At 38.5% G+C, this 27308-nt stretch overlaps 1 protein-coding gene across 1 annotated transcript in view; it reads left to right on the top strand.

Moving 5' to 3' along the window:
* The window catches only part of LOC127413108 (slit homolog 3 protein-like), a 210496-nt gene that overhangs the window by 176559 nt on the left and 6629 nt on the right, over nucleotides 1-27308 (top strand). Inside the window, exons 25-33 of the mRNA XM_051649976.1 lie at nucleotides 898-1061; nucleotides 2415-2539; nucleotides 4059-4156; nucleotides 5664-5803; nucleotides 8982-9075; nucleotides 9296-9433; nucleotides 12926-13169; nucleotides 15422-15552; nucleotides 22484-22638. Coding sequence (XP_051505936.1) covers nucleotides 898-1061; nucleotides 2415-2539; nucleotides 4059-4156; nucleotides 5664-5803; nucleotides 8982-9075; nucleotides 9296-9433; nucleotides 12926-13169; nucleotides 15422-15552; nucleotides 22484-22638 — 1289 coding nt within the window. The remainder of the gene's footprint in view (nucleotides 1-897; nucleotides 1062-2414; nucleotides 2540-4058; nucleotides 4157-5663; nucleotides 5804-8981; nucleotides 9076-9295; nucleotides 9434-12925; nucleotides 13170-15421; nucleotides 15553-22483; nucleotides 22639-27308) is intronic.

The raw sequence follows: 27308 nt of genomic DNA, 5'->3' as shown, positions 1-27308 counted from the left end.
TTTTTTTCCCTCCGGCTATAGTTGCTGCAGCTGGTTTGGAGTGGAGCTACTGTAGCTCCTTGTTTCATTGTTGAAAAGAACTGTCAAAAACAAAATCTCCATTGAGAAATAAGGGCTCTGTGTTTCAATAGAGACATAAATGAATGAAAATGCAATTGGGACATCTGTAATAGTGATTAATCAACTGATATTTGGTCATTTGAGATTATTGTTTACATTATTAATTATTGGGAATGGTTATCGGCAGATTAACAAAAGTGATCAATCTGTCTTGTGTCAGTTCCACAATCTACCATCAACCTTGTCAATGGATAGTTAACATTTTCTGTTTTCAAATATTATTTAGTGAAATTTGAGTTAACGACATGATGATTTAAAGTGTAATTCACCCACAGAATTTATACAATTCTGTCATCATTTACTCACCTTCATATTGTTCCAAACCTGTATGACTTTCTTCCGTGGAACATAGAAGCAGATGTAGGGCAAAATGACAGACTCAGTCACCATTCACTTTCTTTGTATGAAACAAAAATATGCAATGAAAGTGAATGGTGGCTTAGACTAACATACTGCCTAATGTCTCATTTTGCATTCCATAGAAAAAAGTCATATGGGCTGGAACAACATGAGGGTGAGTAAATGATGACAGAATTTTCATTTTTAGGTAAATTATCCCTTTAAATTCAGCAGTTATGTGTACATCTTATTTGCCATGATTAAACTGTATTATACATAGTGGAATTATTCGGTCATACTGCATTAGAGATCAACATTGGCAAATAAAATGGGTAGCCTATATTCAGTCTGAAGAAACTGAAGAGGTTGGATTGTATCCTGAATGATATGCACAAGGATGTGTGTGTTTGTGTGTGACACTCATGCTTTGCTATGCAGGGCTCTGGGTGCTAACCCTCTATACTGTGATTGTGAGCTGCGCTGGTTGTCTCAGTGGGTGAAGGCTGGGTTTAAAGAGCCTGGAATCGCCCGCTGCACTGGACCACCTGATATGGCGGACCGACTGCTGCTCACCACCCCCCTCAACCACTTCCAGTGCAAGGGTGAGCTGTCCATCTTCTCTTCTGTGGACTGGAGTAGTTAGATATTTGACACCTCTGTCTCTTCAGTAGCCAGTCAGCAGAGACTGATTAAAGATCAAGTCATGTTAAGGAAAACCCAGACCATAAAATAAATTCAATTTAAAAAGAGAGTGAGGGTGAACATGGCTTCTTGCCACTATCAGGAGTACTTCTTTAAAAGAAAATCATGAAATCAAAATAGACCCCATTTACTTCCTTATTATAGTATATAGTCTTGTTCCGGAAGGAAAAATACCCTTCTTTTTCTCCATAGATTAATTGATTTTTATCAATAACTTATGAACAATTAAAGACAGACCTTACGTGAGCTTCTGCTGAAGTCTGCGTTATATCAACTTTCTGTGTAACATCAGAATTTCTGGTTAAAAACGACACTACCCATGGTGTTGCAGAGAGAGATTTACCAATCAGAGAATCGCAACAAAACACTCAATAACAGCTCAGCAGTGACCGCCCACTTCCGTGACACCCTGCAAATGACACAAACAAGTCTCCATACTCTCTCAAACTACTTATATTTTAGTATTCTGTGTATATATATATATATATATATATATATATATATATATATATATATATATATATATAGATAGATAGATAGATAGATAGATATAGATATTTAGCACTTATTAATAAATGTATTGTTGCTGTACTTAATCGACAACTTTGAATCAATTGTTTTATATTGTTCCATTGTTTTTAATTTGATCATGTCATTCGCAATGCTTCATGGGATTGTAGTTCTTGCCCACAGTTCATGCCCACCTTTGTCTTTTTGTTCAATTTTCAAATTCTTTGTTAATGGATTAGAACTCTTTTATTAAGGATTTTATGAAATCCCAATGAAAAAAATTATGGGAAAAATACTTTTTTTAAAAAAGATGGCTGAATAAGTGGGCGGGCACTTGTTGCAATCTATTGTGCATGACTCAGTCCAGGTTGTTTTAAAGAAAAACAATTCATAGTATTTTATCAAAATGTAATAACTTGCTCCACCTCTGAAACTATTTGTCTTTTCTTATGATGTAACTAAGAACGTGTGGATGGAGAAAAAATATGGGATTACATCAAATCCCACCCAATGCTATTTCCAACAGAATATTCTGTTTCAGTTACTCAGAAACAAGTTGCCGAATAGAAGTTGTGTGATGAAATAAAGAAATGTTTTGCAAATGCCATTTCATGTTGTCTGTAGTTCACCCATTACATCTGGCCCTCACTCACTCTCTACACTCCTTTTTTCTCTTTTTCCTTTTCTCTCTTACTCTCTCTTACACTCCTTTACATTTCACATCTGTGTTGCATGTCTTTCAGGTCCTGCAGATTTGAATCTGATGTCAAAGTGCGCCCCCTGTCTGGCAGCTCCCTGTCAAAACAACGGCACATGTGTTAGTGATGTCAGCGGCTCTTACCGCTGCACTTGCCCGTTTGGCTACAAGGTGAATGAATGTTCCCTTCCCGAGAAGCATCCTGGGATAGCAGCTGTTTAGAGGCCCGGCTGTCCTACTGCACACAAATACATAATGTTCCTCTGAGTTATGCACATCATTACATGCAAGACAGCCCCCATCATCCATCTTCTTGAGCTAACTCTGAGTACAACACAGCTTTCATGATTAGTTCCCTGTCCTTACTGTAGTGTGTGTGCGTGTGTGCGTGTGTGCGTGCGTGCGTGCGTGCGTGCGTGTGTGAGTGTATGTATGCTTGCATGCGTGTGTGTGTGTGTCCTGGCTGCAGCATGCAATCATTAGCCTTTTGTTTGGTTATGGGATTCCTGTCAGAGTTGTTCTGTTGAAGAACAGATAAGAGCTTAACCCTTTGCCCTCTACAAGACAAAACCAACGGTCTGTCTTTTAATTAAATTCTCTGCTTCCAAGGTCAATGCAGGTATGTGTTTGTGTGCCTGTCTGTCCTCCAAGTAGGTGAAGATTAATTAGAATGTTCAAGAGTACTGAATTAAATCAAACATTGGGAGGATGAGAAAGAAAGAGAGAAGAAAAACACAGTGACAGAGAGAGAGAGAAAGTAGAGGCATATAGTTGATTTGAGAAGAGCACAGGAAACAGGCATATCGGTGGCAAAAGTCTTTGCTTGAAATTGAAATGGAGCGTGTTAGTCATGGAGGTATAGCCCCTAAGTGCAGAAAGAATCGGGATACTTCATAAATCTTCTAGGAACCACAATATTATGATAAAGTCTTCTCTGGGCTGCGATATAGCAACAGAAATCAAATCACTAGCATTAATAGCCAATGTTTAACCTTGTTTGAAGGGTAAATTGCAATTGACATTTGAGTTGGCATTTTGTTCACAATTCATCATGTTTTATTGCAGAGGATTTGGCATTTTATTCATTTAAACACTCCAACAACTGCCATATTTGGTAATCATTGTAATTGTGTATTTTGACCCAAGATGTAAAGGTCCGATAGGAGCAGTCTGTGGAAATGTTTGGAATAGCATACTAGCTTACTAATCTTACTATTGCTGCAGTATATAGTATATATACTGTCTGCAGTATGTGAATTTTCTACATTTGCCAAAACAAACAGAACAAAATTGCTTATTACATGATAAACTGTATTTCACAATGCAATGCGCTTGACTGGACCTCCCATTAACAATGTGATTGATAAACTAAAAGTAAGATCAGCTTCAGTTTATTCTTTTGTGACTCATTTTTTGATCACACTGCCAAATTTGATTCAAAATTGAATTAAAAAACTCACTGAATTAAACATGTAATGCAATGAGGTCATGATGTGACAAACATAGTTTGAAAGGTTTATCGTGGAGTTAAACCTACTGTTATAATTATTTTTTTTAAATAGTAAGCAGTATACAGTGTATATTAGTATAGTATTAAGCAAGTACTTCATTCCGAACATAGCCTGTGTTAAAACTTGACCTCTTTTTGCTCAATTCCTGCTCATTGTCCCTAATTTGTTCTTTTCCTCAGGGCCGTAACTGTGAGATCCCCATAAACGCGTGTATCAGTTTGCCCTGTAGTAACGGAGGAACATGCCACCTCACACCTGCACAGGAGGGGCAGTATAGGTACAGTACCTGTTATATTCTGTCACCCATCAAAAAGACATTCATTTGTTGAAACCGTGGGAATATGGCTAGCACGCATGCTTAAAAATATTGAAAAAATGTCTAAAAGACCTTGGTGCTCATGCCAGTGATGCAGGTTCGAGTCCAGCTCGCATCAGTTCCCATTTTCCACTCTTCCCCCCATCCTTTCCTGTCCTGTCTCTGCTATATCTTTATCTATAAAATTAGCTATAATGGCCAGAATAAGATTTAAAAAGCCTTTTAATTTGATTTGAAAGTTCATTTTTAAAGTGCACATCTGGAGAAAATCTGTAAATTAAAATGTCAATGTTTGTATTACCCTGGGACATTTGAAAGAAGCAAGAAACAAGCAGACCATTGTAATGGGACAGTAAACATCCCCTATGTCTTATAAATCACCTGGCAACTTTGGTAATGTCACTTTAAGCCTCTGTTGTAATTGAAGGCAGCCACTTCACATACTTCACAGCGGGAATGGCTCCCAGTTACATTTAAAAAACAACCAGAAAATGAGTCCAGAGATTTGGCTGGGCTGGAGAAGTGATATTGTGTGCATGTTAGTGTCAAGGTTTTGTGTTTTTATGAATGCTGGGGTGATATTGATTGGTTCCGGCACAGCCTCTGAGAAATGACAGGCAGTGGGCAGGAACAGGGCGGACAGGTAGAGCCGGATGTGGGTCCTTCTACACGGTGAGATAAGTGTTACTGCCTTTTCTCAATCATTGAGTCACCATGGAGATGGAGGTTTATCAAACACTGAGCTTTCACCGATCTATGAGACTATAAAAGATCAAGAGAGAAAGAGAAAAACAGAGAGGGTGGAAATTAAAATAGAAAACATGAATATCAGGGGCTGCTTGGGATTTCAGGATAGCATCACAAGATCACCTCTGCCCCACTTCTGCCTCCAGTTTATAGGGATATTTCACCCAAAAATGAAAATTCTTAGATACAATAGAACAAAAATAAGCTCCAAAAAGTACCATAAAGTCCATATAACCTGTGTGGGCTATATTCCCATTCTTCTAAAACCATACGGTAGCTTTGTATGAGACCAAACAGACCAAAATTTATGTTACTAATAACTGAAAATGTTGCCTTCCACCATAGTTAACCATTGTACGTTTACCATGCATTCACAAGACTATATACAGGGTTATAGAGAAAGAACTTTTGTTTGAGAAGATAATGACTGATTTTTAATTTTGGGGTGAACCAAATGTTAATGTGGTGTCAATGTTGTCCTTGTTAAAAGTAGAAAACAATGTTTCTACCTGAAGTATCCAGATGGGTGTTGGTTTGAGAATTAAAAACCAAGCAAACAAACAAAAATTACATTATTTTGGATGTGGGCCTGATGAAAATCAGTCTCTGGGTGTCAACCAGCAGAGCTACTGTAAATAACTGAAAACAGTGTGCAATGTGTTTTCTTTTGTTCTAACATTTAAAGTATTGATCATTGCCTTCTTCCTTTCCATTCCTTTAGCTGTGTGTGTCCGCCTGGGTTTGAGGGCCAGCGGTGTGAAGTGAATCCTGATGACTGTGAAGACAACGACTGTGAGAATAACTCTACCTGTGTGGATGGCATCAACAACTACACCTGCGTCTGCCCGCCTAACTACAAAGGTAGTGCTCCAACTTCAAAACAACTCATATAACCAGCAGTAGAAAAGTCTCTATATGCTTTGATATCATTTCCTTAGTCATATTGACCTCTTTGTCTTTCTCAGTTGTACCACAATGAGGTCGTTACACTTGCCAGCTTGTGCCAATTGCTTTTATATCCACAAGCCACAACTGAGGTGGCTAAGAAAACATTAGGAAACCCAAATAATATATGTCTTAAGGCTGGTAGTGGGCAGTTTTACTAAAGAAACCAGCTTTTGACATAATTCCTGACTCAGCGAATTTAGAGCTCAGCTGTTGTGAAAACCGCCAGTTCCTTTCCACTTTTGCTCAGCCAAGTGCAGCCCGGTGGCACCACTGCTCTTGTCCTCTCTACATTTCTTCTTCTTCCTAGAAAGACAGGAAGTGAAACTACTCCTAGCAGGCCCTGTCATTATAACTGCATGCTTCCTTGCCACCTCCCTTGGAGCTGGTACAGTTGGTGTAGTGTGTGTGTGTGTGTGTGTGTGTGTGTGTGTGTGTGTGTGTGTGTGTGTGTATATGTTGGTGGGTGGGTTTGGGTGGTTTATGAGGACAATTTTTTAGGTTACAGACTGGTAATTACAAGGGTATTATGCTATAAATGTGGTTTATGAAGATATTTCTGGTGTCCCCATAATTCAAATCGCTTAAAAAAACATACTAAACTGTATTTTTTTTTTTTTTTTTTTTTTTTGAAAATGTAAAAATGGAGAAAGTTTTTTGTGAGGGTTAGGTTTAGGGGTAGGGTTAGGGGATAGACTCTATCGTTCATACAGTATAAAAATCATTATATATATGGAGAGTCCTTGTAATGATAGGAGTACCAACGCGTGTGTGTGTGTGTGTGTGTGTGTGTGTGTGTGTGTGTGTGTGTGTGTGCGTGTGCGTGTGGGCAGGTTTAAGTGGTTTACTAGGACTTTTTTTTTAGGCTACAAACTGGTAATTACAAGGGTATTATGCTATAAATGTGGTTTATGAGGACATTTCTAGTGTCCCCATAATTTAAATAGCTTAAAAAACATACTATACTATGTTTTATTGAAAATGTAAAAATGCAGAAAGTTTTTTGTGAGGGTTAGGTTTAGGGGTAGGGTTAGGGTTAGGGGATAGAATCTATAGTTTGTACAGTATAAAAAACATTATGTCTATGGAGAGTCCTCATAATGATAGCTGCACAAACGTGTGTGTATGTGTGTGTGTGTGTGTGCATTTTGTGATCTCTTCTGAAACTCTCAAGATACACGTGTGATTTCTAGGATCTCAGCAGGAGATTTAAAAATCTCCATTTGCTCTTTAATTTTATTGCTACCTAGGAGAAAAAAAATATGATATTAAAGAGATCTTATTTGTGATTTCTCTTTCCTATGGGAAGCTGTCAGTTGTATATGGTTCTCCTTTTCATTTTCTATCTCTATCTGCCACTGTAAATAAATGGCCAGAGCTCATCAGATACTTAACAGAGAATATATATTTCATTAGTTTCATATAAAATGTGTGTAATTATAGGATGTGGTGAGATGAAATAAAGAAAAGGAGATCCAGCTGAGATCCAGCAGACTAATTATTTTTTTCTCTCCTGTTTTAACATAGTGCCCCTGGGCACACTAGGACTTGTATTTTTAAGGTGGCCGTAGCTCACTACTAATTCTGAGTTACACTGGGACTCATGTTATTAGGCCGCAGAAGTCCAGTCTGTGTTCTCCAGCTATGTGAAGACAAGGTGGCTGAGCTTCATCCTTGTTTATGGACAGTTTAAATGTTTCAAAATGTCATCAGTCATGTTTCCATCCAAGTAACTAATTAAATTTATGCGCAAAATCGGAGTATCGCAAAACAATTTGCGATAAAGCAGCATTTTTCATCCCATATGTTTGAGAGAACAAATTCGTCACCTCTGGGGAAATTGGAGCAAAATGGAAGTTGAAGCCACTGTGGCTCTTTCATTAAATGTAATTAATTATTTGGGATTTAAGGCACGCAAACAAAACTAACTTCATGTTTGCTAGCGTTCAGCAGCAGATGCCTTGTGCCTGAGAGCAAATAATGGGATCGGGACATGACCCGAACCAGATTCGAACTCTGGTCATCAGCACATAAATGGTTCCATCTAGCTCAACTGGTAGAGCAATTCGCTAGCAACACAGATGTAATGGTTTGATTCTTAGAGAGTGCAAATACTAAGAAAATAGCTTGAATATAAGTTGCGTTGGATAAAAGCGTCTGCCATATGAATATTCTGCTGAGTGTTGTTCTGTATTAAGTTCAGTCAGTAGTCTTACCACCAGCATCCAGATTTGATTTAAAAGCCCACAGCCTGAGCTCTTTACCAGACTCCAGACAAATCTTATGAGGTGCAGCAGTCCTGAATGTGCTGTAAACACCAGACTGCACTGATTCCCCTAGGATACACAAACAAACACAGTTGTTCCAAGAGGGATCTGGAGGAAATCGCCCTGGCAGAAGACCGCTTAAACCCAGTCTCAAGGGCCAGAGCATGAAGATGATTGCCATATAGCAAGCTAGACCAAACAGAAAAGCTCAACTGGTTTCTGTAGCTCAGCTGGTAGGCTATAATGCTAGCAACCTCAAGGTCAGGGGTTCCATTCCTAGGGAACACACAATGTTTACCATGAATGCACTGTAAGTCGCTTAGTATAAAAGCTTGTGCCAAATGCATTAATGTACGTCCAAAAATGGCCTCGGATAGGAAGTGATAAAAAATGAGTGAATGGGGGTGGATGAGGTTGGATCAGACCCAGTAAAGCCTTTAGCAGAGCCGTATGTCCTTCAGCAGGTGGACAGGAACAGGGAACTTATTGAAGGTTCTGGCTGGCAGTGATTTAGTGCCTTCAAATGGACCCCGCTGAGCTGTGAGTTCTACAAGGGCTTTGCCATCACACAAAGATGTGTTTTCAGTAAAAGCCCAATACAGTCTAAACACTGGCAGATGGGGAGAGCAAAGAAAACACCCGTGGATCGCGGGGGGGGGGTTGTGATACACATCCTGTATGTTCTATCAAAGACTTTCCTTTAGCCACGCAACTGTTAGCTTCACCCCCAGACAGTTAAGGGTTTGAGTATTTCAGCATGGCTGTGAGAGGGCAACTGTTGGAACCTATTTGACAGTGTGTGTTCCTTGTCTTTGTGTGTGTTTTAGGCGATCTGTGTGAAGAGGTGGTTGACCCCTGCCTGCCTGGGTTTGACCTTTGCCAGCACGACTCCAAGTGTGTTCCCCTCATTAAGGGCTACAGGTGAGTGTGTGAGCTCCATTGGGAAATGGGAAATGGGAGAGCTCAATATTTAGGTCAGAATGTTAGAGAACTTCACAGGAAAGACAAGCATGACCTCCTTGACACCATAGCAAGGTCATGTTGCATACAGTAGAAGTTGTTGTTCTGCCAGTTGTAGCAATTTTAGAAGTTACCTTTGGCGTTTTTCAATGTCTAAACTGTGTTTTTCTTGTGGTGTTAGGTGTGAGTGTTTGCCTGGTTATGTTGGCCAGAACTGTGAGCAGGATTACAACGACTGTCTGGAGAACAAATGCCAGCATGGGGCAGAGTGTGTTGATGCCATCAATGGTTACACATGTGTTTGCAAGGAAGGATTTAGGTAAGACACACATCTATCTAATTGGGGATTCCAGTTGAATTCTGTTGTTCAGTTAAGTTTATGATTTATTTTATATAGGATATATAATTTTATAATTAAATAGACTAACCCTAACCCCAAAATATGTTTGGCATTTTTAGAAGTGAATAAAGACTTTACACTTACAAAATATACTATGTGCTCAGCTATTTAGTGTATGAATTTTCAAAGTGTATTATCGTCCCAAATGGAACACTTAACGGATTTTTACTACAAGGAAACATTCGGCATTTAACAACTGTCGGAAGTGATGTTTCAATTGCACGTGATGTGTTGCCGCTAGCTTTAGCATGTAAGTCAACCTCAGTTTAACATTTCTACCTTAAACAACATACATATTCACACAGCTTGGGGTGATGGTAAAGCATTCATCTCACATTTGTAAGGTGCTGTATCCACTGAAGTTTCACTAGCTGCTACATTCTTCATTATTTACAACTGTTTTGTCAGACCAGCATTTCTTATATAATCGTGAAAAACTATAAGTCATTAGAAAGGTCTAATACTCCAGCTTTGATATTTAGCCACTGTTTCACAATATAAATTTTACCACGAGAGTTATTTATTTATTTATGTCAACATATCAAAACATCAAAGCAAGATTTATGAAAATGAAAGACGCACATTCCCATTCAATGATGTAAACTCCCATTGATTTGTCACAAACGGCCTTCAGTGAACAACATCCAATAGAGCATGCAGTCCAAACGTGTGCACATTTAGAGAAATATTGATGGTTTCACATATACTTACTTCATAATTATTATTCATGTCCATTTTTGACTAAAATATGCGATATGAAGTGCTGACAGGCTCTAATACTCTCACATGGTGAGCTCTATTTCCCCAAGATAGAAGGCGCACAAGTTTAGTTCTCATTGTAAATATGGTGTTATAGAAGAAGAAAGTTATGACATCATGCCTACCTCAGTGCCCACATGACGGGGTCTTCTGCATACCATACCTTATTAGGATACTAGACAGTTCTGGAGCTGTCACTGCATCAGGTTCACATATTTTATAAACAGTCTGCTCTCTGTCTCATTACATGAATGGAATCCACATGAGATCATTAAAAGAGACTGTTATTACAACTCGATTATGATTGGAAGTAAGATTTATGCACTAGATAATGGGTAATTTGTCATGTTTACACTTAGCATTCATGGCACTAATGCTAATGGCTAATGCTATACTTGGCCATAGTCACATGATATGGTCTTGGAAAATGTTTAATAAAACTCAGAGTTTTAAAGTTATTATCCTCAAATTTGAAATAGAGCATTATCAGACTTGTGGCTTTAGCTCCATTGTGTTTATATGGATCTACCAGGTCAGTGTTAAATATTATTTTATTTAAAACAAAAATCTGATTACTTTACAATAAATTTGAGCTTTTCGTACTATTTGTCTTCATGACTTTAATTCTGACTTTTGAACAATAACCTTAAAGTGTGTACTTTCAAAAGATACCACAATTATGCCTGTAATACAATGGAGTGATTAAATACAGCCATTGAATTATTAGTATTTCCTTTTTAGCCTTGTGCTCAAAAATAAGGGGGTGCAAGGCAATAGGTATGTCATGTTTGCGCTAAGATTAAATGCAAGTATAACTGGCAGTAACACAATGATGTAATGATTGTATGCAGTCATGAAATCAGAGATACTCCCCTCAGTATCCAAACAGAAGTGGTCAAAAGAGGCGATCAGGTCTAAATGGTGATTTTTCTATAAAGGGCAATGGTGCCTGTCCACGTAGAGAGAGAGAGTGAAGTCAAAACTGATGCATTAGGTTTAAACAGTTTATCTGTCAAAATTACTGAAAGCATTTGGAATTATCCGTCATGTATTTTTCAAAAAATCAGTAAATGATGGAGAATTTTCAGTGAACACAACCCCTAAGCTTGGTCACATATACAGATACAAATACACATACACTCACAAATTTGTACACTCGCATTTAAGACTCCATGAATTGCTTTGGTGAATGCAATTTCCTTTCCTATACATATTTCCTATTGAAACTGGAAGTTGTGTTCAGACATATTTAATGGCTTGTCTTTGTTTTTAAATAGCCATTATCATTTAGTTTACATCACAGCCCAGCAAAACTATGATTGTTACTTGCTAATGCTAGTTGGTTGCAGGTGGTATTAGGGGGAGGGACAATCTCATTCTAGAGGCCAAATGATTGGACAATAATTTGTCTGCTTTGCAGAAAGTTGCAAGACTGAAAATTGTAAAAGTATATATCTGATTGAAGTTTCTTTTTCAACCTTTTAGTAGAAAACTAGCATAGAGGTGGCCTCAATGCTAACAGACCTGGACAAAAATCCACAAAACTCCTATTTTAAACACTATTCTCTATTTCTCCTTCTCCCTTTATTTTGTGTGGGAGGGATAGACCTACAAAAACACATATTTTTTAGATAACCAGTTTACATGCACACCTGTTTTCATTATGATTATGTAGTACTTGATAAATGAAAACAACACACATATAGTAAACACTTACATACCAAGATTCAAAGCCACTGTTGGCATGATTAATTATGTGTCAGTTTACCATTACATCTGCAATACACAGGAGATGAATCTCCATATGGCTAATTATAACACATCAATGTGTGTGTGTGTGTGTGTGTGTGTGTGTGTGTGTGTGTGTGTGGGCAGGTTTAAGTGGTTTACAAGGACTTTTTTTTAGGTTACAAACTGGTAATTACAAGGGTATTATGCTATAAATGTGGTTTATGAGGACATTTCTTGTGTCACCATAATTCAAATTGCTTAAACATACTAAACAATGTTTTATTGAAAATGAAAAAATTCAGAATGTTTTTTGTGAGGGTTAGGTTTAGGGGTAGGGTTAGGGGATAGAATCTATAGTTCATACAGTATAAAAATCATTATGTCTACGGAGAGTCCTCATAATGATAGCTGCACCAACGTGTGTGTTTGTGTGCGTGCGTGTGTGTGTGTGTGTGTGTGTGCGTGTGTGTGGCATTGCACAGAACAATAGCTCTCTTCTCAGCATCTCTCACTCCACCACAGCTACTAATTAGGGACCTGATGTTGTCTTGAGCCTGGCATTAATCTGGCTTACTATCTAACCTTAGACACTCTATCAAAATTGTAACACCATCTCCACCTTTTGTGTGATGTACATTTATTAATAATAGCAAGAAAGAAAGAGAAAGAAAGAAAGAAATAAAAGCACAAATCTAACAAAATTGTGTGACGTTTATGCTTTAAACGTTAAAAATTAAACAATGGTCAATGGGAGATATATTTTTGGAAAACAAGTCTTATCTAACACAATTTTGTATGTTATTTTAAGGATGTGTAGATATTTTTACTGAAAAACAAGATAAAAAAAAAAATTTCCCAGTGAAAGTTACCTCTCTTTGGAAAGTGACCTCTCTATCTTTTTGTCTTCCGGTTCTTCCTTAGTGGGCTGTTCTGTGAGCACCCTCCACCAATGATATTGCTCCAGAAGACGAGTCCATGTGATCAGTCTGACTGCCAGAATGGAGCCCAGTGTCTGGTCATTGAGGGGGAGCCTGTGTGCCGTTGTCTGCCTGGCTTCTTTGGCAACAAGTGCCATAAAATGGTCACAGTACACTTCCGTGGCAAAGATACCTACGTAGAACTCTCCGGCGCCAAAATCCGAACACCCATGCACATATCTCTCCAGGTATGCCTGCAACCACTTCCTGTAATGCTTAACAATGGATCGCAGATCAGTTTCTTTTAACTGAATCATAGACCTTACATGTCACTAGCCTCAGGTCAGCATATCAGCCAAACTAACATTCACAATAACCCTCTAAAAATGTGTGTATATTAAGCCACGAAAAGACCTCTCTAACGTCTTTTTTCATCTGTGGTGCACAGACCAAGCCAGTTCTGGCCTCACTGACATTATGAGAATGTCACCTCTTGTCCAGCAGTATGAATAATGCCCCTCCTGAGGACATATATTATGGTAATAGAGGTTGAGCTGGGCTGTTATCCATTGCAATCAAGGCCCTGCGTCACTGCTAGATCTGCCATAAATGAGCCCATTGGCCCGCTGTCGGGAGGGCACACTAATGTTAATTAAAGCTCAGTATCTCCTTATCTCCCTGTGGAGGTAAGCAAGGAACAAATGTATTGCTGCATCTCATGCCAGTCCAGCACACTGTAGATTGAGAGGCCTTTCAGAATTAAATGACAGTAGTAATAAGTCTGCAGTCTCTTGGAATGGTAGTTTTCCATTTTGCTTTCTAAATGCCTATTTACACTTATTCTCGGTATGATAAGCATTAAATTAAATAAATAAATAATGTCTATAAACACCTTCACACCAAGTTCAAAATAAACCGTAATGGTATGTCTTTTTTTTTATTCAAAGACTAGGTCAATTTAATGTTATTTTTTGGGTGCAGAAATATACTCACCTACCATTCATACAAAAACAAAATATTGGCATCAGACTTGGTGTGAATAGTTGACCACTTAATGACCACTTTACATTTTCATGTTGTATTAGTAGGCTACCATGACTTTAGCTTAGCTACATGCTAAAGTCAAACTCTATTGAAATCAATGCAAGTTGATTCCCCTGTGCACTTCACATGTTTTGGTCAGACTTTGTGTGAACAGGCCTTAAAAGGCAAGATACATAGAACAGGCACAAGGAAAATGCAACTGTTTTACCCAATGTTTGCTATGTGTATTTATGCTTATTCGATTAGGCTGTCATGACATAAACTTAGCTACATGCTAACGTCAAACTAATGAAATCAATTGTGAGTTGATTCTCTTGTGCACTTTACACATTGTTTAAAGTCACATCTGACTTGGTTTAAACAGGCCTTTAAAGGCATAAGACATAGAACAAGCACCAGGGAATGGGAAATATAGTATAAATAAACCAATCAAATTAGTGCTTTTTTTTATTTTCTCAATATATTTGTAATTAAAATTACCAAAAAGGCAACATAAAAGTAGTCTTCTGAAGCCATATAGTTTTGTGTGTTATTCAATTAAAATCTTGCTCAAATCTTGCTGCATATTCAAACTAAGCATGTAAGGTTTGGTTACAAAACATACAAGAACCAATGACATTATTATGAATAGTTTTGATAGTATGACAAATGTTTAAATATTTTATGTTTTCCTGTCGTTTAGCACACATCTGACTTGGTATCAACAGGTCTTAATGGGCAAGACACATCCAACTGGCACCAAGGAAATGGCAAATATAGTAAAGCAATTAGATTAGGTTTATTTCCAGTGTTCTAAGTAAAACTGTGCTAAATAGCACTAATGATTTTGCCCACCTGTGAAATACCCACTGACAGAAAAAGGGACTTGTGTATGTGCTTAATGCTTATATGCCTCCAGGCTGTTTAACACGAGAAAGTAGTCCACTCTGTCTCAACTCTATAACCCGTCAACTGTTCTTTTTCCGTCTAGTCCTCCAATCCCAGTGCTTTTCTGTAAATGTGACCTGTTTAGAATCAGAATCAGAATGAGCTTTATTGCCAAGTATGCTTTTACACATACAAGGAATTTGTCTTGGCGACAGGAGCTTCCAGTACACAACAATACAAAACAGCAACAAGACTTTTAAAAAATATTAAAAAATTTAATCATTTTACTCTCACAGTTTGCTCGAAGACATTCTGTTTGATATCCTTGACTTAACAAAGAGCTAAATGCCAGGACTACGGCCATACTTTTTTCAATGTGTCTATCGTGGTGAGTAAATAGGAGAGGTACGGAGTGCTATCATGTACTCTCGTTTGTTTGGACATATCTCTTCACTGCTCTGCCTGCTTCTTCAAAACTTCTTTTGCAGTTTTCCTGGACTGATATTTATCTACTTATCTCTATCTCTCTCTGTCTCTCTCTCTCTCTCTCTCTCTCTCTCTCTCTCTCTCTTTTTCTCTTTCTTTGCAGGTTGCCACAGATAAAGACAATGGCATTCTCTTGTATAAAGAGGACCATGACCCACTTGCCCTGGAGCTGTACCAGGGACACATCCGTCTGATCTATGACATTGCCAAGTACCCTCCTACTACTGTGTACAGGTGAGGATACAGCACATGCACACTTGCGTCATTCCAAAACTTTAAAAAGCTGCCTCAGAAGGCATCATAAGCGCACCCTCAACATGAAGGCTGTTCCAAAAGGTAGACAGAATAATTATGATGAACTCTAAGATACCAAGTTTTATGTTTTATGTGATGTGCTGGTGTTTTTATTGTGTATGGTGAAGCCGAAGACAAATTTCCACACTGTGGATAATAAAGTCACTGAACTGAACAAATTCTGAGGCAGCGTGGCATATATCCTTCATCCTGCACTGAGCTCAGTGAAATAATACATCCAAGATTGTGGATGAGTAAACATTGCTTCAATAACCAGCTTAACCAACATGCAAGTCCCATGCTGTTCTTAGCTGGTTCATGCTGGTTAGTGCTGGTTTGTTGCTGATCCAGCTTATGAAGCTAGTTAAACTTGTTTAGAAACCTGGAAGGGTCAAGAGCACACCAGCATTATTTGCAACATAAACTAGTAAACAGCAATGCTGGACATTTCAGCAGGGAAGCAAAATGTTGATTTTAAATTAATCTTATTCAGTACTGAAAAGTATTGAGCAAAATACTTTAATACAGTTAAACATGGACTATTTTCCCAAATATTTGTGTGCTAGGTTTATTAGTGCTTATTAGAGTAGGATATCATGTCATTGACGTAGCTACATGCTAACTGTCTTGAAATCAATTGTAACATGAATCTCCTTTTAAAATTTGTTTGAGGAGCACTATTTGTATGAGTTGCTGCCTAATGTAAAAAATCCAAATCAGTCAAACGTATTGATTTTGCTATGTTTACGCCTCTTATCCTGAAACTTAATTTTCCTCAACCAGAAAGGCAGACTTTCGGAAACACTCTCCATAATCGAATACTTTAGAGGTGAAGTTGGGAAACTGAAAACGGAGGTTTCAAACTTGGACGAGTTAGGATGCTGTCTAAGACGGCAGTAGGCAGCAATTCAGCTCACTAGGTTTTGGAACAGAGCCACAAACATAATCGCACCTGTTTTGCACAGTAAACATCTACATAAAGTGTGCAGTTTTAGCTGCTCGAGTCTGCCTCAGGCGAGAGTTTGCTTCTCACACCCAGTTCCCATGTAAACATTTCTGAGCTGCAGCCGCCGTGATTTCAGTGCTCATTGGAGCCCCCATAAACAGAGAGCTCTTAGCCCTCACCTCCTGCCCTTTCAGCAGACAACAGGCTTGTTGAGTCTGGAGCAGATGGTGCCTGACTCCGGCCTTGTGGGTCACTGCGGATGTCATTAAGCTAGCACAGGCTTCTCTGTAATGGGTTTCAAGAGCCCAGATTCATACTTTTAGAGCCAGTCTACAAACATACCTAATGATAACTTAGTTTCAAAGGATTTTAGATAGAGATCTGTGTCCATCCACATGTTTGGTAGGAAAGGGAATGTGGTGTAAAGCAGGGTTCCCCTTCAGCCTCTGTTTCATCTGGGTCTGTAGAATTCGAGCGTGAACATTACTGATTGGCAGCTGTTTTAGCAAGCAGCAGAGGTGAACAGTGGTGAGCTGGGTGCTCAGGCCCTGCCTGCCTGCTTGATGACTTTGTATTGATTGAGTTCATCTCCTTCCCGCTTCAGAGCACCCCTATTCACTTCTGTCTGCAGCGAGGCCCCAATCGATTTCTTTGTGAGGGAGTCTCAGCATGGAAAAACAACATTTCAACCAGGTTCTTTGTCTTGGTGGACTGGGGATGCATGCAGTTAAAAGCTCATTCTAGAATCAAGTCTATGCACCCATTCAGAGCACTTGCACAGATTTATGGCCTTCTGACACTTTGATTAGTAGAGGGGGAACAGGATCAGGACACGATGCAGGCTGGATTCATACCTGCATTTCCCATGTAAGCACCATAACTCAACATGCCTGGAGCATGTATGATTACCACTTTACCATGACACTGATAACTTGGCTCTGTTTTAACAACTGTGTGTTCCCTAGACCATCTGTAATGTGATGCTTCAACAACTGATCTTGCGCTAACTGCTAGGCCATGGCTCCTATGTTTACTTACAAACTCCTATGTTACTGCATTTGTGGCATAATGTTCTCAAATGGTTGGTCAAGATTATGAACAAATACCATATTTCAAATCAGTTATAAATTCCAACAATGGTATCATAAATTGTGCTGCTTTAGCTCAGAAACTGGAAAGGAATTAGTATGGATGTGGCATGATACTCACCCTCTCATTAGCTTCTTTCTCATCTAGTGACATTGTGCTGTGTGACTTTGGCATGCCTGCATCCCATTGTTTTTGGGCAAAGAATTAGGTTCACATTGCCGGAGTGAGTGTGAGGGAACAAGGAAGGGAGTTTGTCATTCTTTTAGCTGATTTTGGTCATAGGCACTGCACAGCACACCCCAGTCTGGCGAATATGCTCCTGAGGTCTCTATGTCATTGTTAGCACTAACTGTGTGGAACCAGAGCGCACTGAGTTCCTGCAGAGCCTGGTGCTCAAATTGTAACCTGCCCCGAGCCGCAATGCTTGGACGTGGGTGCACCATCTGGGCAGCTCTCTTTCTTGGGTTTTCCCACCGTGGAAGCTGGAGTTTTGAGGCTGTGGTTGGAGAATTCTTGAGCTTAGTCTGGTTCAGTGGCTCTCAGCGGGTGCTTGACTTCAAATGTGGAACTGGGTCATAAAGACTCTGTGGGGCGACGATCAGAGGGGAAAACTTGCAAGATTCCCACACCATCTACAAGTCCCTCTCGGCTCCTCTTACACCTTGTCCTTGCTGAAATTCAGTGAGAGATGAGAACCTTACCAGGGAAAACATGGAACGATGATTTGGTCATGTGGTAGTGGTGATGAAAGATAGAGTGATAAGAGTGCAGAAACACTTAAGAGAAAAGCAGGGAGGTCCTAGGGGAGGAGAAGACTTGGATATAAGACAGATCAGACCCCAGAGAGACAGAGACGCGATGAAGAGTGAAGGACACTTATCTCTGCAATGTGATCCTGTCTCAACGGAAGGTGCGGGTGAGGGGAGGGATGAAGAGAGTAAAATATGCACTCGGGAGGCTCTTAACTAGCAGTAATGCCTCATTACCATGAGATGAATGCTTGGAACCATGCAGCGTGTTAATGCGCTGCCCTTTACTAAATGTCATGCTAATCTGAGTATTAGTTTAAGCAGCCACTTGGGCAGTTCCTCAGCAGAAACGGCGGTTTGTGGAAACATCACAGGAAATTGTGCCATTTTTCCCGTCCGCCCCTCCTCCTCCGTCCTGCTCAGCGTGGGTTAGCCATTCTGCACCACGCCTAACCACAGCCCTCCAAAAGCAGCTAATGTTTGCCATGTCAACTGGGTTTAACACTGAGCAGCACTAGGGTGAGAAAGGAGGGGTCTGGGTATGTTTTTATGGCCTGTTTTCATTTCCTCGTAGTCCCAGAGTGAGTAGAGCATTTAAATGGAGAATAAAGGAGGTGATGCTCTAGGGCTAGAGCTTATAGAGATAAAATTCTGTTATCATCTGTTAACACAGGCTGATCTCACCGTGAATTCAGTGACACTAGGTCGAAAGTTTTTTCAGTTAAAATCAGTCTGTTCTTACCAAAATTAAAACCACTGTACCCACTGACTGAAGCATTGTTGAATGCATATGCAAGTATGCTCCAGTTTCTGGGTGAAATGTCCACAGTGGTGCCAAAAGCGAGTTGTAAAGGAAGTTGTTGTAAATTATGTAATAAAGTCAACTAGAATGCATATTTTACTATATGCCCTAACCCAAACCCCAACCCTAAACCTAACCATCAGTGGAGTAAAAATGTAATCTTCTAATCAACAGAATTGTTCTCATCTTTGATTATGTTAATGTGGGACCAGAACCTGCGAGTCTGCTCACACATTGCACTATCAGGAAAAGGTAAACACATTTTAATTGATGCAAAGATATCTGATGTGAGATGGCGCTTGTCAATAACTTGGTAAAATGTGATCGATGTCAGGTTACAGGAACATTTATTAGCAACCGAATGTCGACATCCCATATGATCATGTTGTGCCACAGTGATACAAAGATATAGCATTAGCATACTTAATTATTTTAAATATATAGGGGCACCTAGGATAGGAATCTTGCTTTTTGCCACCTACAAAGGTTTTGATGTTGCCTGTTAGCTTAAGTCCCTTGCTACTTGGCCACACTCCATGACATCTTAGATGCTAAACAATCTTGTTTAGAAAGAGGCAGAATTTACTTAACAGCAGCAGTTTGTAACTGCGTCAGGCTGTCTGTGCAATGTCACTTTTAGCCAGTGTAAGCACATGATTGTGCCGCATAATTAAATCTGTAAACATAAATATGTCTACAGGTTTGCTGATCTAGATAACTCTCCAAGATGAAAGAACCGGTAATAATCCCTAACTCTGTGTATGTGTCATTTATAATGCGGTTTCGCGCAAGGAAAAATAGAGTTTTTTATTTTCAGCTGACAGGAAATTGACTTCCCCTCATGCAAGAGGGGTGGCATGAGGTTGCTGAAATCTTCCACGGGTTTCGGTTTGTTTTTATTGAGTTCCATAATGGGCCGCTTGAAGCTAATATGTAGGCTAGGCACATATCAAAGACACTCCACCTTCTCGCCCCCCATTCTAAAAATATTATGGCCTCAGGACATTTTCTGACTGTCAAAATATCGCTGCAAATGCTTTGCTACATCTAGAGGAGTTTATCTCTTGCGCCCCTTAGTGATCCTAGCGCTACATTCGAGAACATTTTGTCAATTCCAATGATTTCTGCTCTCCCCCGTGGTAAGATTTATGTTCTGATTAAGTCTGTTTTCATTCTTATAAAACAGCCTTCCTTTTTGTTCCATTACATTCCCACCCTAGCCACCTTCTCCGCAAAATACTCTTCCCATTTCCTTCCTAGCCAGCATGTAGGCCCTCAGACCGAGTTAATGAAAGACGGCTGTCAAAACCAGAGACAGTGGATGAAAATGTCATTATATTATAATAAAGCCTGTCGTCCATGGTGGTACTGATTTATCAAATGAATGGGTGGGAGATGTTTGGGGGGTCTAGCTGACAGACTGTAGTGTTTGTTGCAAAAGCCTGTTTTGAAACAAAATTGAATTATGGGCCTGTAATGCAAACCACACGTGTGCCTGTGTTGGTGCTTTGTTCAGCCAAGACCTCAGTGAACCCTACCCTCCTATATCTGGGGACACTGATCTCTATCCGCACCTATGGCCTCAGCATTTTTGCAATGGAAAATACAGTTGTAAGCACAAATATTAACTCCCTGCCCACAAAGAAAATGTAAATGTTAGGCTGTTTGTTTGCTTTCTGTAAAGCTATGTTTGTCTGTTGGATGTTTGTGCAATTTACGAAAGGGGATTTTACTGTTCATCTGATGTGACCTATAGTGTGTTTTATAGTATACTTTAGTATTTTGAGTTTTTAATTAAAACAGATAGTTCACCAAAAAATGAAACATTCTGTCAACATTTATGCACTCTCATGTTGTTCCAAACCCACATGACTTTCTTTCTTTCTTGGAACACGAAAGGAATTACTTGATTTGTTTTTTGGATGTGCATTTTTTCTACTTTACCAAAAACAGTAGTGGAAAACATTGTTTAAGGCTGAGGTGAAGATTAAGATACACTCTGCCCACCACAATATAATTTCTCTCACCCTCTTCCCCCCTTCTCTATGTCTTTATTTGACTCTGCCCTTTTTTGCCAAACCACTGTCTCTTGCTGTCTGTAACTACTTATGTTCCATCCAGCAATAACTACTACAATACAGCCTGACCGGACTGCTTTCTCATGATTTGGAGTTAGTTCAGAGGATACTGATAAGTACATAACCTTGAAGACAACAATTTCACCTTTAAACAGCACACAATTCCAGAAGTCAGCAGAGTTGCGGCCAATCAAAATGCTGCATGTTGTGCAATGCAAGAAACTAAGGAGGAAATGGGCAAAAATCATCTGGCTTTGCTGTCATAGTCTACGAGATGTTTCATGGAGGTTTTGGGTAGCTGGTGAACAAACGGCGCTCTTCAATGGTTTAAAAATGACCGTGTGAAACAGAATCGCTCTCAGGAGTTCACGCAGTCACCGTGCCAAACTCAGCAGGATGTGATTTCAGCGTGCTAACTCAAAGAAAGGGAGAACTCATAGCCAACACAAGCACTCTCTTTTCCCACAATATCAGCTCTCATAAGTGCCAGATGACAGCTCACTGAAAATACACCTGACAGAGGCTAATGTGGAAACCATGTCATTTTTAGACAGTGTGGAGATTTTATACGCCATATTTAGGCTTTTTGTTTACACTTAAAAAGTTACTTTAAGGTACTTAAGTCCATTTACCTCAGCAGTGGCATGTTGCAATCAGTTAAATCAGTCATTAACCAACCAACCTGCCCTATACTGTATTTACCCGGAATGTCTGAGCGATTGAACACACCAGAATTAAGATCATGTTACCTTCTCAAAAGAAGTAACATTTAGACTCCAAATATGAATTTGGACCCCTCATTTTTTTTTTTTTTTTTAAGTAAAAATTATTTTAAGTATATATATATATATATATATATATATATATATATATATATATATATATATATATATATAAGAAACATGCAAGGGCCTAAAATAAGAAAAGTGCAAAGCACTTTCAAATCCAAGGTTAGATTTACTTAGGTTAGGACAAGACTTAGATGTGAACTAAAAGTTTTGTGAATCCAAAATTGAAAATTCATTTGTTCATGTTGTTCCAAACCTTAATGACTTTCGGTCACCATTCACTCTCATTGTATGGAGAGAAAAAAAAAGATGCAGTAAAAGTGAATGGTGACTGAGGCTTAAATTCTGCATAACCTGTTGTTCCAGTGGACTGTTTTTGTGAGTGGTAACCCTGTACTGTCTCTTTTGCTTTCTCTCAGTGTGGAGTCAGTGAATGATGGACTTTTCCACATGGTGGAGGTGCTGATCCAGAATCTGACCCTGAGCTTGGTGGTAGATAAAGGGGCACCTAAAAGTCTGGGAAAACTCCCCCGCCCTCCTTCAGTGGACCTCAATACACAACTTTATATTGGTGGTAAGAATTGAAGAACCTCTTAATGTTTATTTTTAAAGCTTTTCAAAGCAAATCCTGTAGCTTAAAGGTGCACTCAGTACTTTTTTCCTCATTAAAAAGTTTTACTTCTAAAGAAATTAACATTAATTTTGAAACATTTGGATAAAATCATGAGCACTGATATAAGATGAAGGATTGTAGTCATATCATTAACCTTATAAAAGCTGTTTTATTTTGCACAGAGTGAGTTCCCTCATGGGGGCTTCCATGTTGGATAGATCACATGAGCAATACTGCTACATGAGCCGAAAACTTCTTGCTTAATTTCAGTAACTGCCCTGTTATTGGAAACTTTCAATCATGGATTAAATTAATCATGGCTGACTGTAAATAGTGATTTTCTATAATGACATCACTAATTCTAATGGAAGTCAAAGACAGGGTTGGGGAGTAACGGAATACATGTAACGGGATTACGTATTTAAAATACAAAATATAAGTAACTGTATTCCACTACAGTTACAATTTAAATAATTCATAATTAGAATACAGTTACATTCAAAAAGTATTTAGATTACTGAAGAGATTACTTTGCATTTTATTGTCATTTGTTTCATTTAATATTTAGTCCTTTCAGATGGAAAACATTTATACATATAAATGATGCGATCCAAAGTGCATTTGAACAGTGGTGAAACACTTTCTTATGATGTGTTACATTCATAGGAGCCGACAGAGAAGTAAGTTTGGAGCACAAGAAATAGAAATAAACCTTGTGTAAATTGTCAGCTTTACGCTAAGCTAAAATGCTATTTCTAGCCATTTTACGTGCACATGTTACCAGGCACGATCATATTTGTTTATCAAGAAAATTCATGTTAGATCATAATTTCTTTTTTCTAGGAAGACCTTTGATATTAGGGCAAAAATCATATTCTTGATAATAATTTTTGTATTGTATTCCTGTAAAAATATCTAAAAATACTTAAAACAAGATCAATTAGATTTATCTTGTTTTAGAAACAACACTGCATAAGATATTTAGGTTTTTCAGGGAATGTATTTTTAACATGTGTATTTTGTCTTTCTGTACTGGCAGAGTTTTTATAGCCAAAACAAGTGAAAAAAATCTACCAGTGCTGGAGAAGTAATCCAAAGTATTTAGAATACGTTACTGACCTTGAGTAATCTAATGGAATATGTTACAAATTACATTTTACAGCATGTATTCTGTAGTAGTGGAATACATTACAAAAGTAACCCTCCCAACCCTGGTCAAAGATGGCATAAACAATATGTTACTGAGTGCACCTTTAAAGGAATATTCTGGGTTCAATACAAGTTAAGCTCAATCGACAGCATTCGTGGCATAATATTTATTGCCACAAAACTTAATTTTGACTTGCCCCTCCATTTCTTTAAAAAAATGAAAAATCTGGGTTATAGTGAGGCACTTGCAATAGAAGTGAATGAGGTCAGTCAGTAAACGTTAAAATACTCACTGTTTCACAAATATAGCAACAAGACATTAACAATATGTATGTTAACATGATTTTAGTGTGATAAAGCACTTACTAACATTTTCTATGTAAAGAAATGCTATATCAACAAAACCTAAAAGGACTGTAATAATAATGATTTAAATAACATTACAGCTCAAATAATACATGAGTTTTAACAGAAGAATTAGTGTACAATACCATTCAAAAGTTTAGGGTCACTTACTCATTCTTTATTTTTTTTGCTTTTTTTTTTTTTTTTTTTACATTTTTGGAAGTCATCACAGCTATGGAATAATAGAAATGGAAATATGGGAATTATGTCGTGACTAAAAAAATCCAAAATAAATAAAAACTATGTTATATTTTAGCATGTTCAAAGTGGCCACACTTTGCCTATATTTTGCAGAAATGTACTCTTGGCATTTTCTCAACCAACTTCTTGAGGTATCACCCTGGGATGCTTTTTAAACAGTATTGAAGGAGTTCCCATATATGCTGGGCATTAGTGGCTGCTTTTCTTAATTATTCGGTCCAAGTCATCCATTTAAAAAAAAAAAAATTATTTTTATAAAATTCAGTTTTGTAATTAAATTAATATGTTGGCACAATTATATTTTTGTCTACTAATTTCAAACGTTTAAGCATACGCCATCAGATCAAAAGGTTTTTAAGATCCTGAGAAATATTAAGTTACCCCAAACTTTTGAACAGTAGTGAAGTGCTTTTATAAAGTTATAAGCTTCACGTTTCGTTCCTGTTGTAAGCGGCACGCTGCATGAGTGTTTGTAGCTTGCTAGCCTGCTTAGCATTGCTTATTCTTATGTTCATAATTTTATCCTTTGCCATTTTACCACGTGCTTCGGGTTTTTCCGCTTTTCTACTGTTTCATCTGTGTATTTTACCGCGTGCACCCGTTTCTCTTTTTTTCTTTCTTTTTTCCGCTTTTTTCCGCTTGTCTACATCTCGCGTCTCAACTGCGTGTATTCGTTTTCTCCACTGTGTTTTACATGGATTATTGCATCAATCTCAAACATCTGCTGATTAGGAACCACATCGATCTCAAACCCTTGCCGCTCAAGAGCAACAAACAATTGCGGTAAGTCATGGTTTCCGCTCATGTTATTGCTTCCTGCATTACATGCCACATGTTTACTATAGCTTCTTCCATCAGCAGTGAGGGGTTTACATGTGATAAATGTAAGGAATTAGTCAAGTTGACGGAAAAGATGAATGGGTTAGAGACACGCATCCAAACGCTAGTGGAGGTCAGTGAGAAAGAAAAGGCGGTAGATACTGTTTCAGATGCTGGTAGTACAGCGAAAAACACACACACTTTGGTTCCGGCTGAAGAGCCCCCACAGCATGGTGTTTGGGTGACATCTCGGTGGCATACTCGCTCAGCAAAGCGACACCACTCTCCAGTTCCTGTTAGAGTTTCCAATCGATTCTCCCCACTCAGATGCACCCATTGAGAATCATGTTGAAAGAGCCCTGGTTATTGGTGATTCTATTGTAAGGAATGTGGAAATAGAGAGCCAATATTGTTAAATGCATTTTGGGTACCAGAGCATCTGACATCAGATCAAATTTACAGGTGCTGCTCTCCTCTCTAGTAATTTGGCTCATAGTCTTAATAATTATAGTATTTGACTAACTGGGGCCCAGGTCAGGAAGCAGACAAACTGGTTAATCCGAACACCTGCTAGCTGTCTTGAGACGTCACACAGGTCACATAAACTACAACACATAGAGACTGTATCACCTTGATATCACATTGAGGCTGTGTCTGTTCCCCGAACTACCAAACACAAAACTCTCACTAAATCATTTAGACATTTTTTTATTAAAGTCAAACTTGAAAAAACAAAAAAATTGAAGATAAACATAATATAAAGGTAGGGCTACTAAACATTAGGTCTCTTTCTACCAAAGCACTAATTGTAAATCAAATTATTACAGATCATAATTTGAATGCACTCTGTTTGAATGAAACCTGGCTTAAACCAGATGAATATATTAGTTTAAATGAGTCTACTCCTCCAAGTTATTGTTATAAATATGAGCCTCGTCTGAAGGGTCGAGGAGGAGGTATCGCTACAATTTACAGTGAAGTTTTTGGTGTTACTTAGAGTACAGGATATAAGTTTAAGTCTTTTGAACTAATAATGCTTAATATGACACCGTGAGATATAAATAAAAAATCTCTGTCGTCTTTTGCCCTTGCTACAGTAAATAGATCACCTGGGCCTTACTCTGGTTTCCTTGGTGAATTTGCAAATTTTCTATCGGATCTAGTATTTAATGTAGACATCATTGCTGGTGACTTCAAAATTCACATAGATAATGAAAATGACACATTGGGATTAGCATTTATCGATATTCTCAACTCTCTTGGAGTTAGACAAAATGTGACAGGACCAGCTCATCACCATAATCATACGCTAGATTTAATTCTGTCATATGGAGTTGATGTTGATACTATAGAAATTCTACCGCAGAGCGATGACATCTCAGATCATTACCTCGTATCTTGTTTGATGCGATCAGCTAATGTCACTCAATGTACACCACGCTATCGTTCAGGTAGAACTATTATTTTGACCACTAAAGATAGCTTCACTAATAATCTTCCAGAATTGTCTCACATACTCAGTAAGCCAAAAAGTCTAGAAGAACTTTATTTAATAACAGAAAGTATAAATACAGTCTTTTCTAGCACTCTTGATACTGTCGCCACCCTTCGATTCAAGAAAATTAAAGAAAAAAGCCTTGCACCATGGTACAATGATCACACTCATGCTCTCAAGAGAGCAGCTTGGAAAATGGAGTGCAAGTGGAAGAATACAAAATTAGAGGTATTTCGCGGTGAATGGAAGGATAGTGTCTGTAGCTACAGACAGGCACAAAAATCTGCCAGGTCAGCATATTTGAGCAAACTCACAGAAAATAACCACAATAATCCTAGGTGTTTATTCAGTACTGTGGCTAAATTGGTTAGGAATAAAGCATCGACTGAACCAGATATTCTTTCACAGCACAATAGTAATGACTTCATGAATTTCTTTACTGATAAAATTGAAATAATCAGAAATAAAATTGGAACTATGCAATCAACTGTCACAGCACCTCAGAAAACAGTGTCTCATAATTTTGCTCACAAGCAACTTCAATCCTTCGCTGTCATAGGTC

The sequence above is a fragment of the Myxocyprinus asiaticus genome, chromosome 22 (assembly GCF_019703515.2).
Source record: "Myxocyprinus asiaticus isolate MX2 ecotype Aquarium Trade chromosome 22, UBuf_Myxa_2, whole genome shotgun sequence".
In the NCBI taxonomy this organism is placed as follows: Eukaryota; Metazoa; Chordata; class Actinopteri; order Cypriniformes; family Catostomidae; genus Myxocyprinus; species Myxocyprinus asiaticus.
This window is presented reverse-complemented; position numbering and strand designations above follow the sequence as displayed.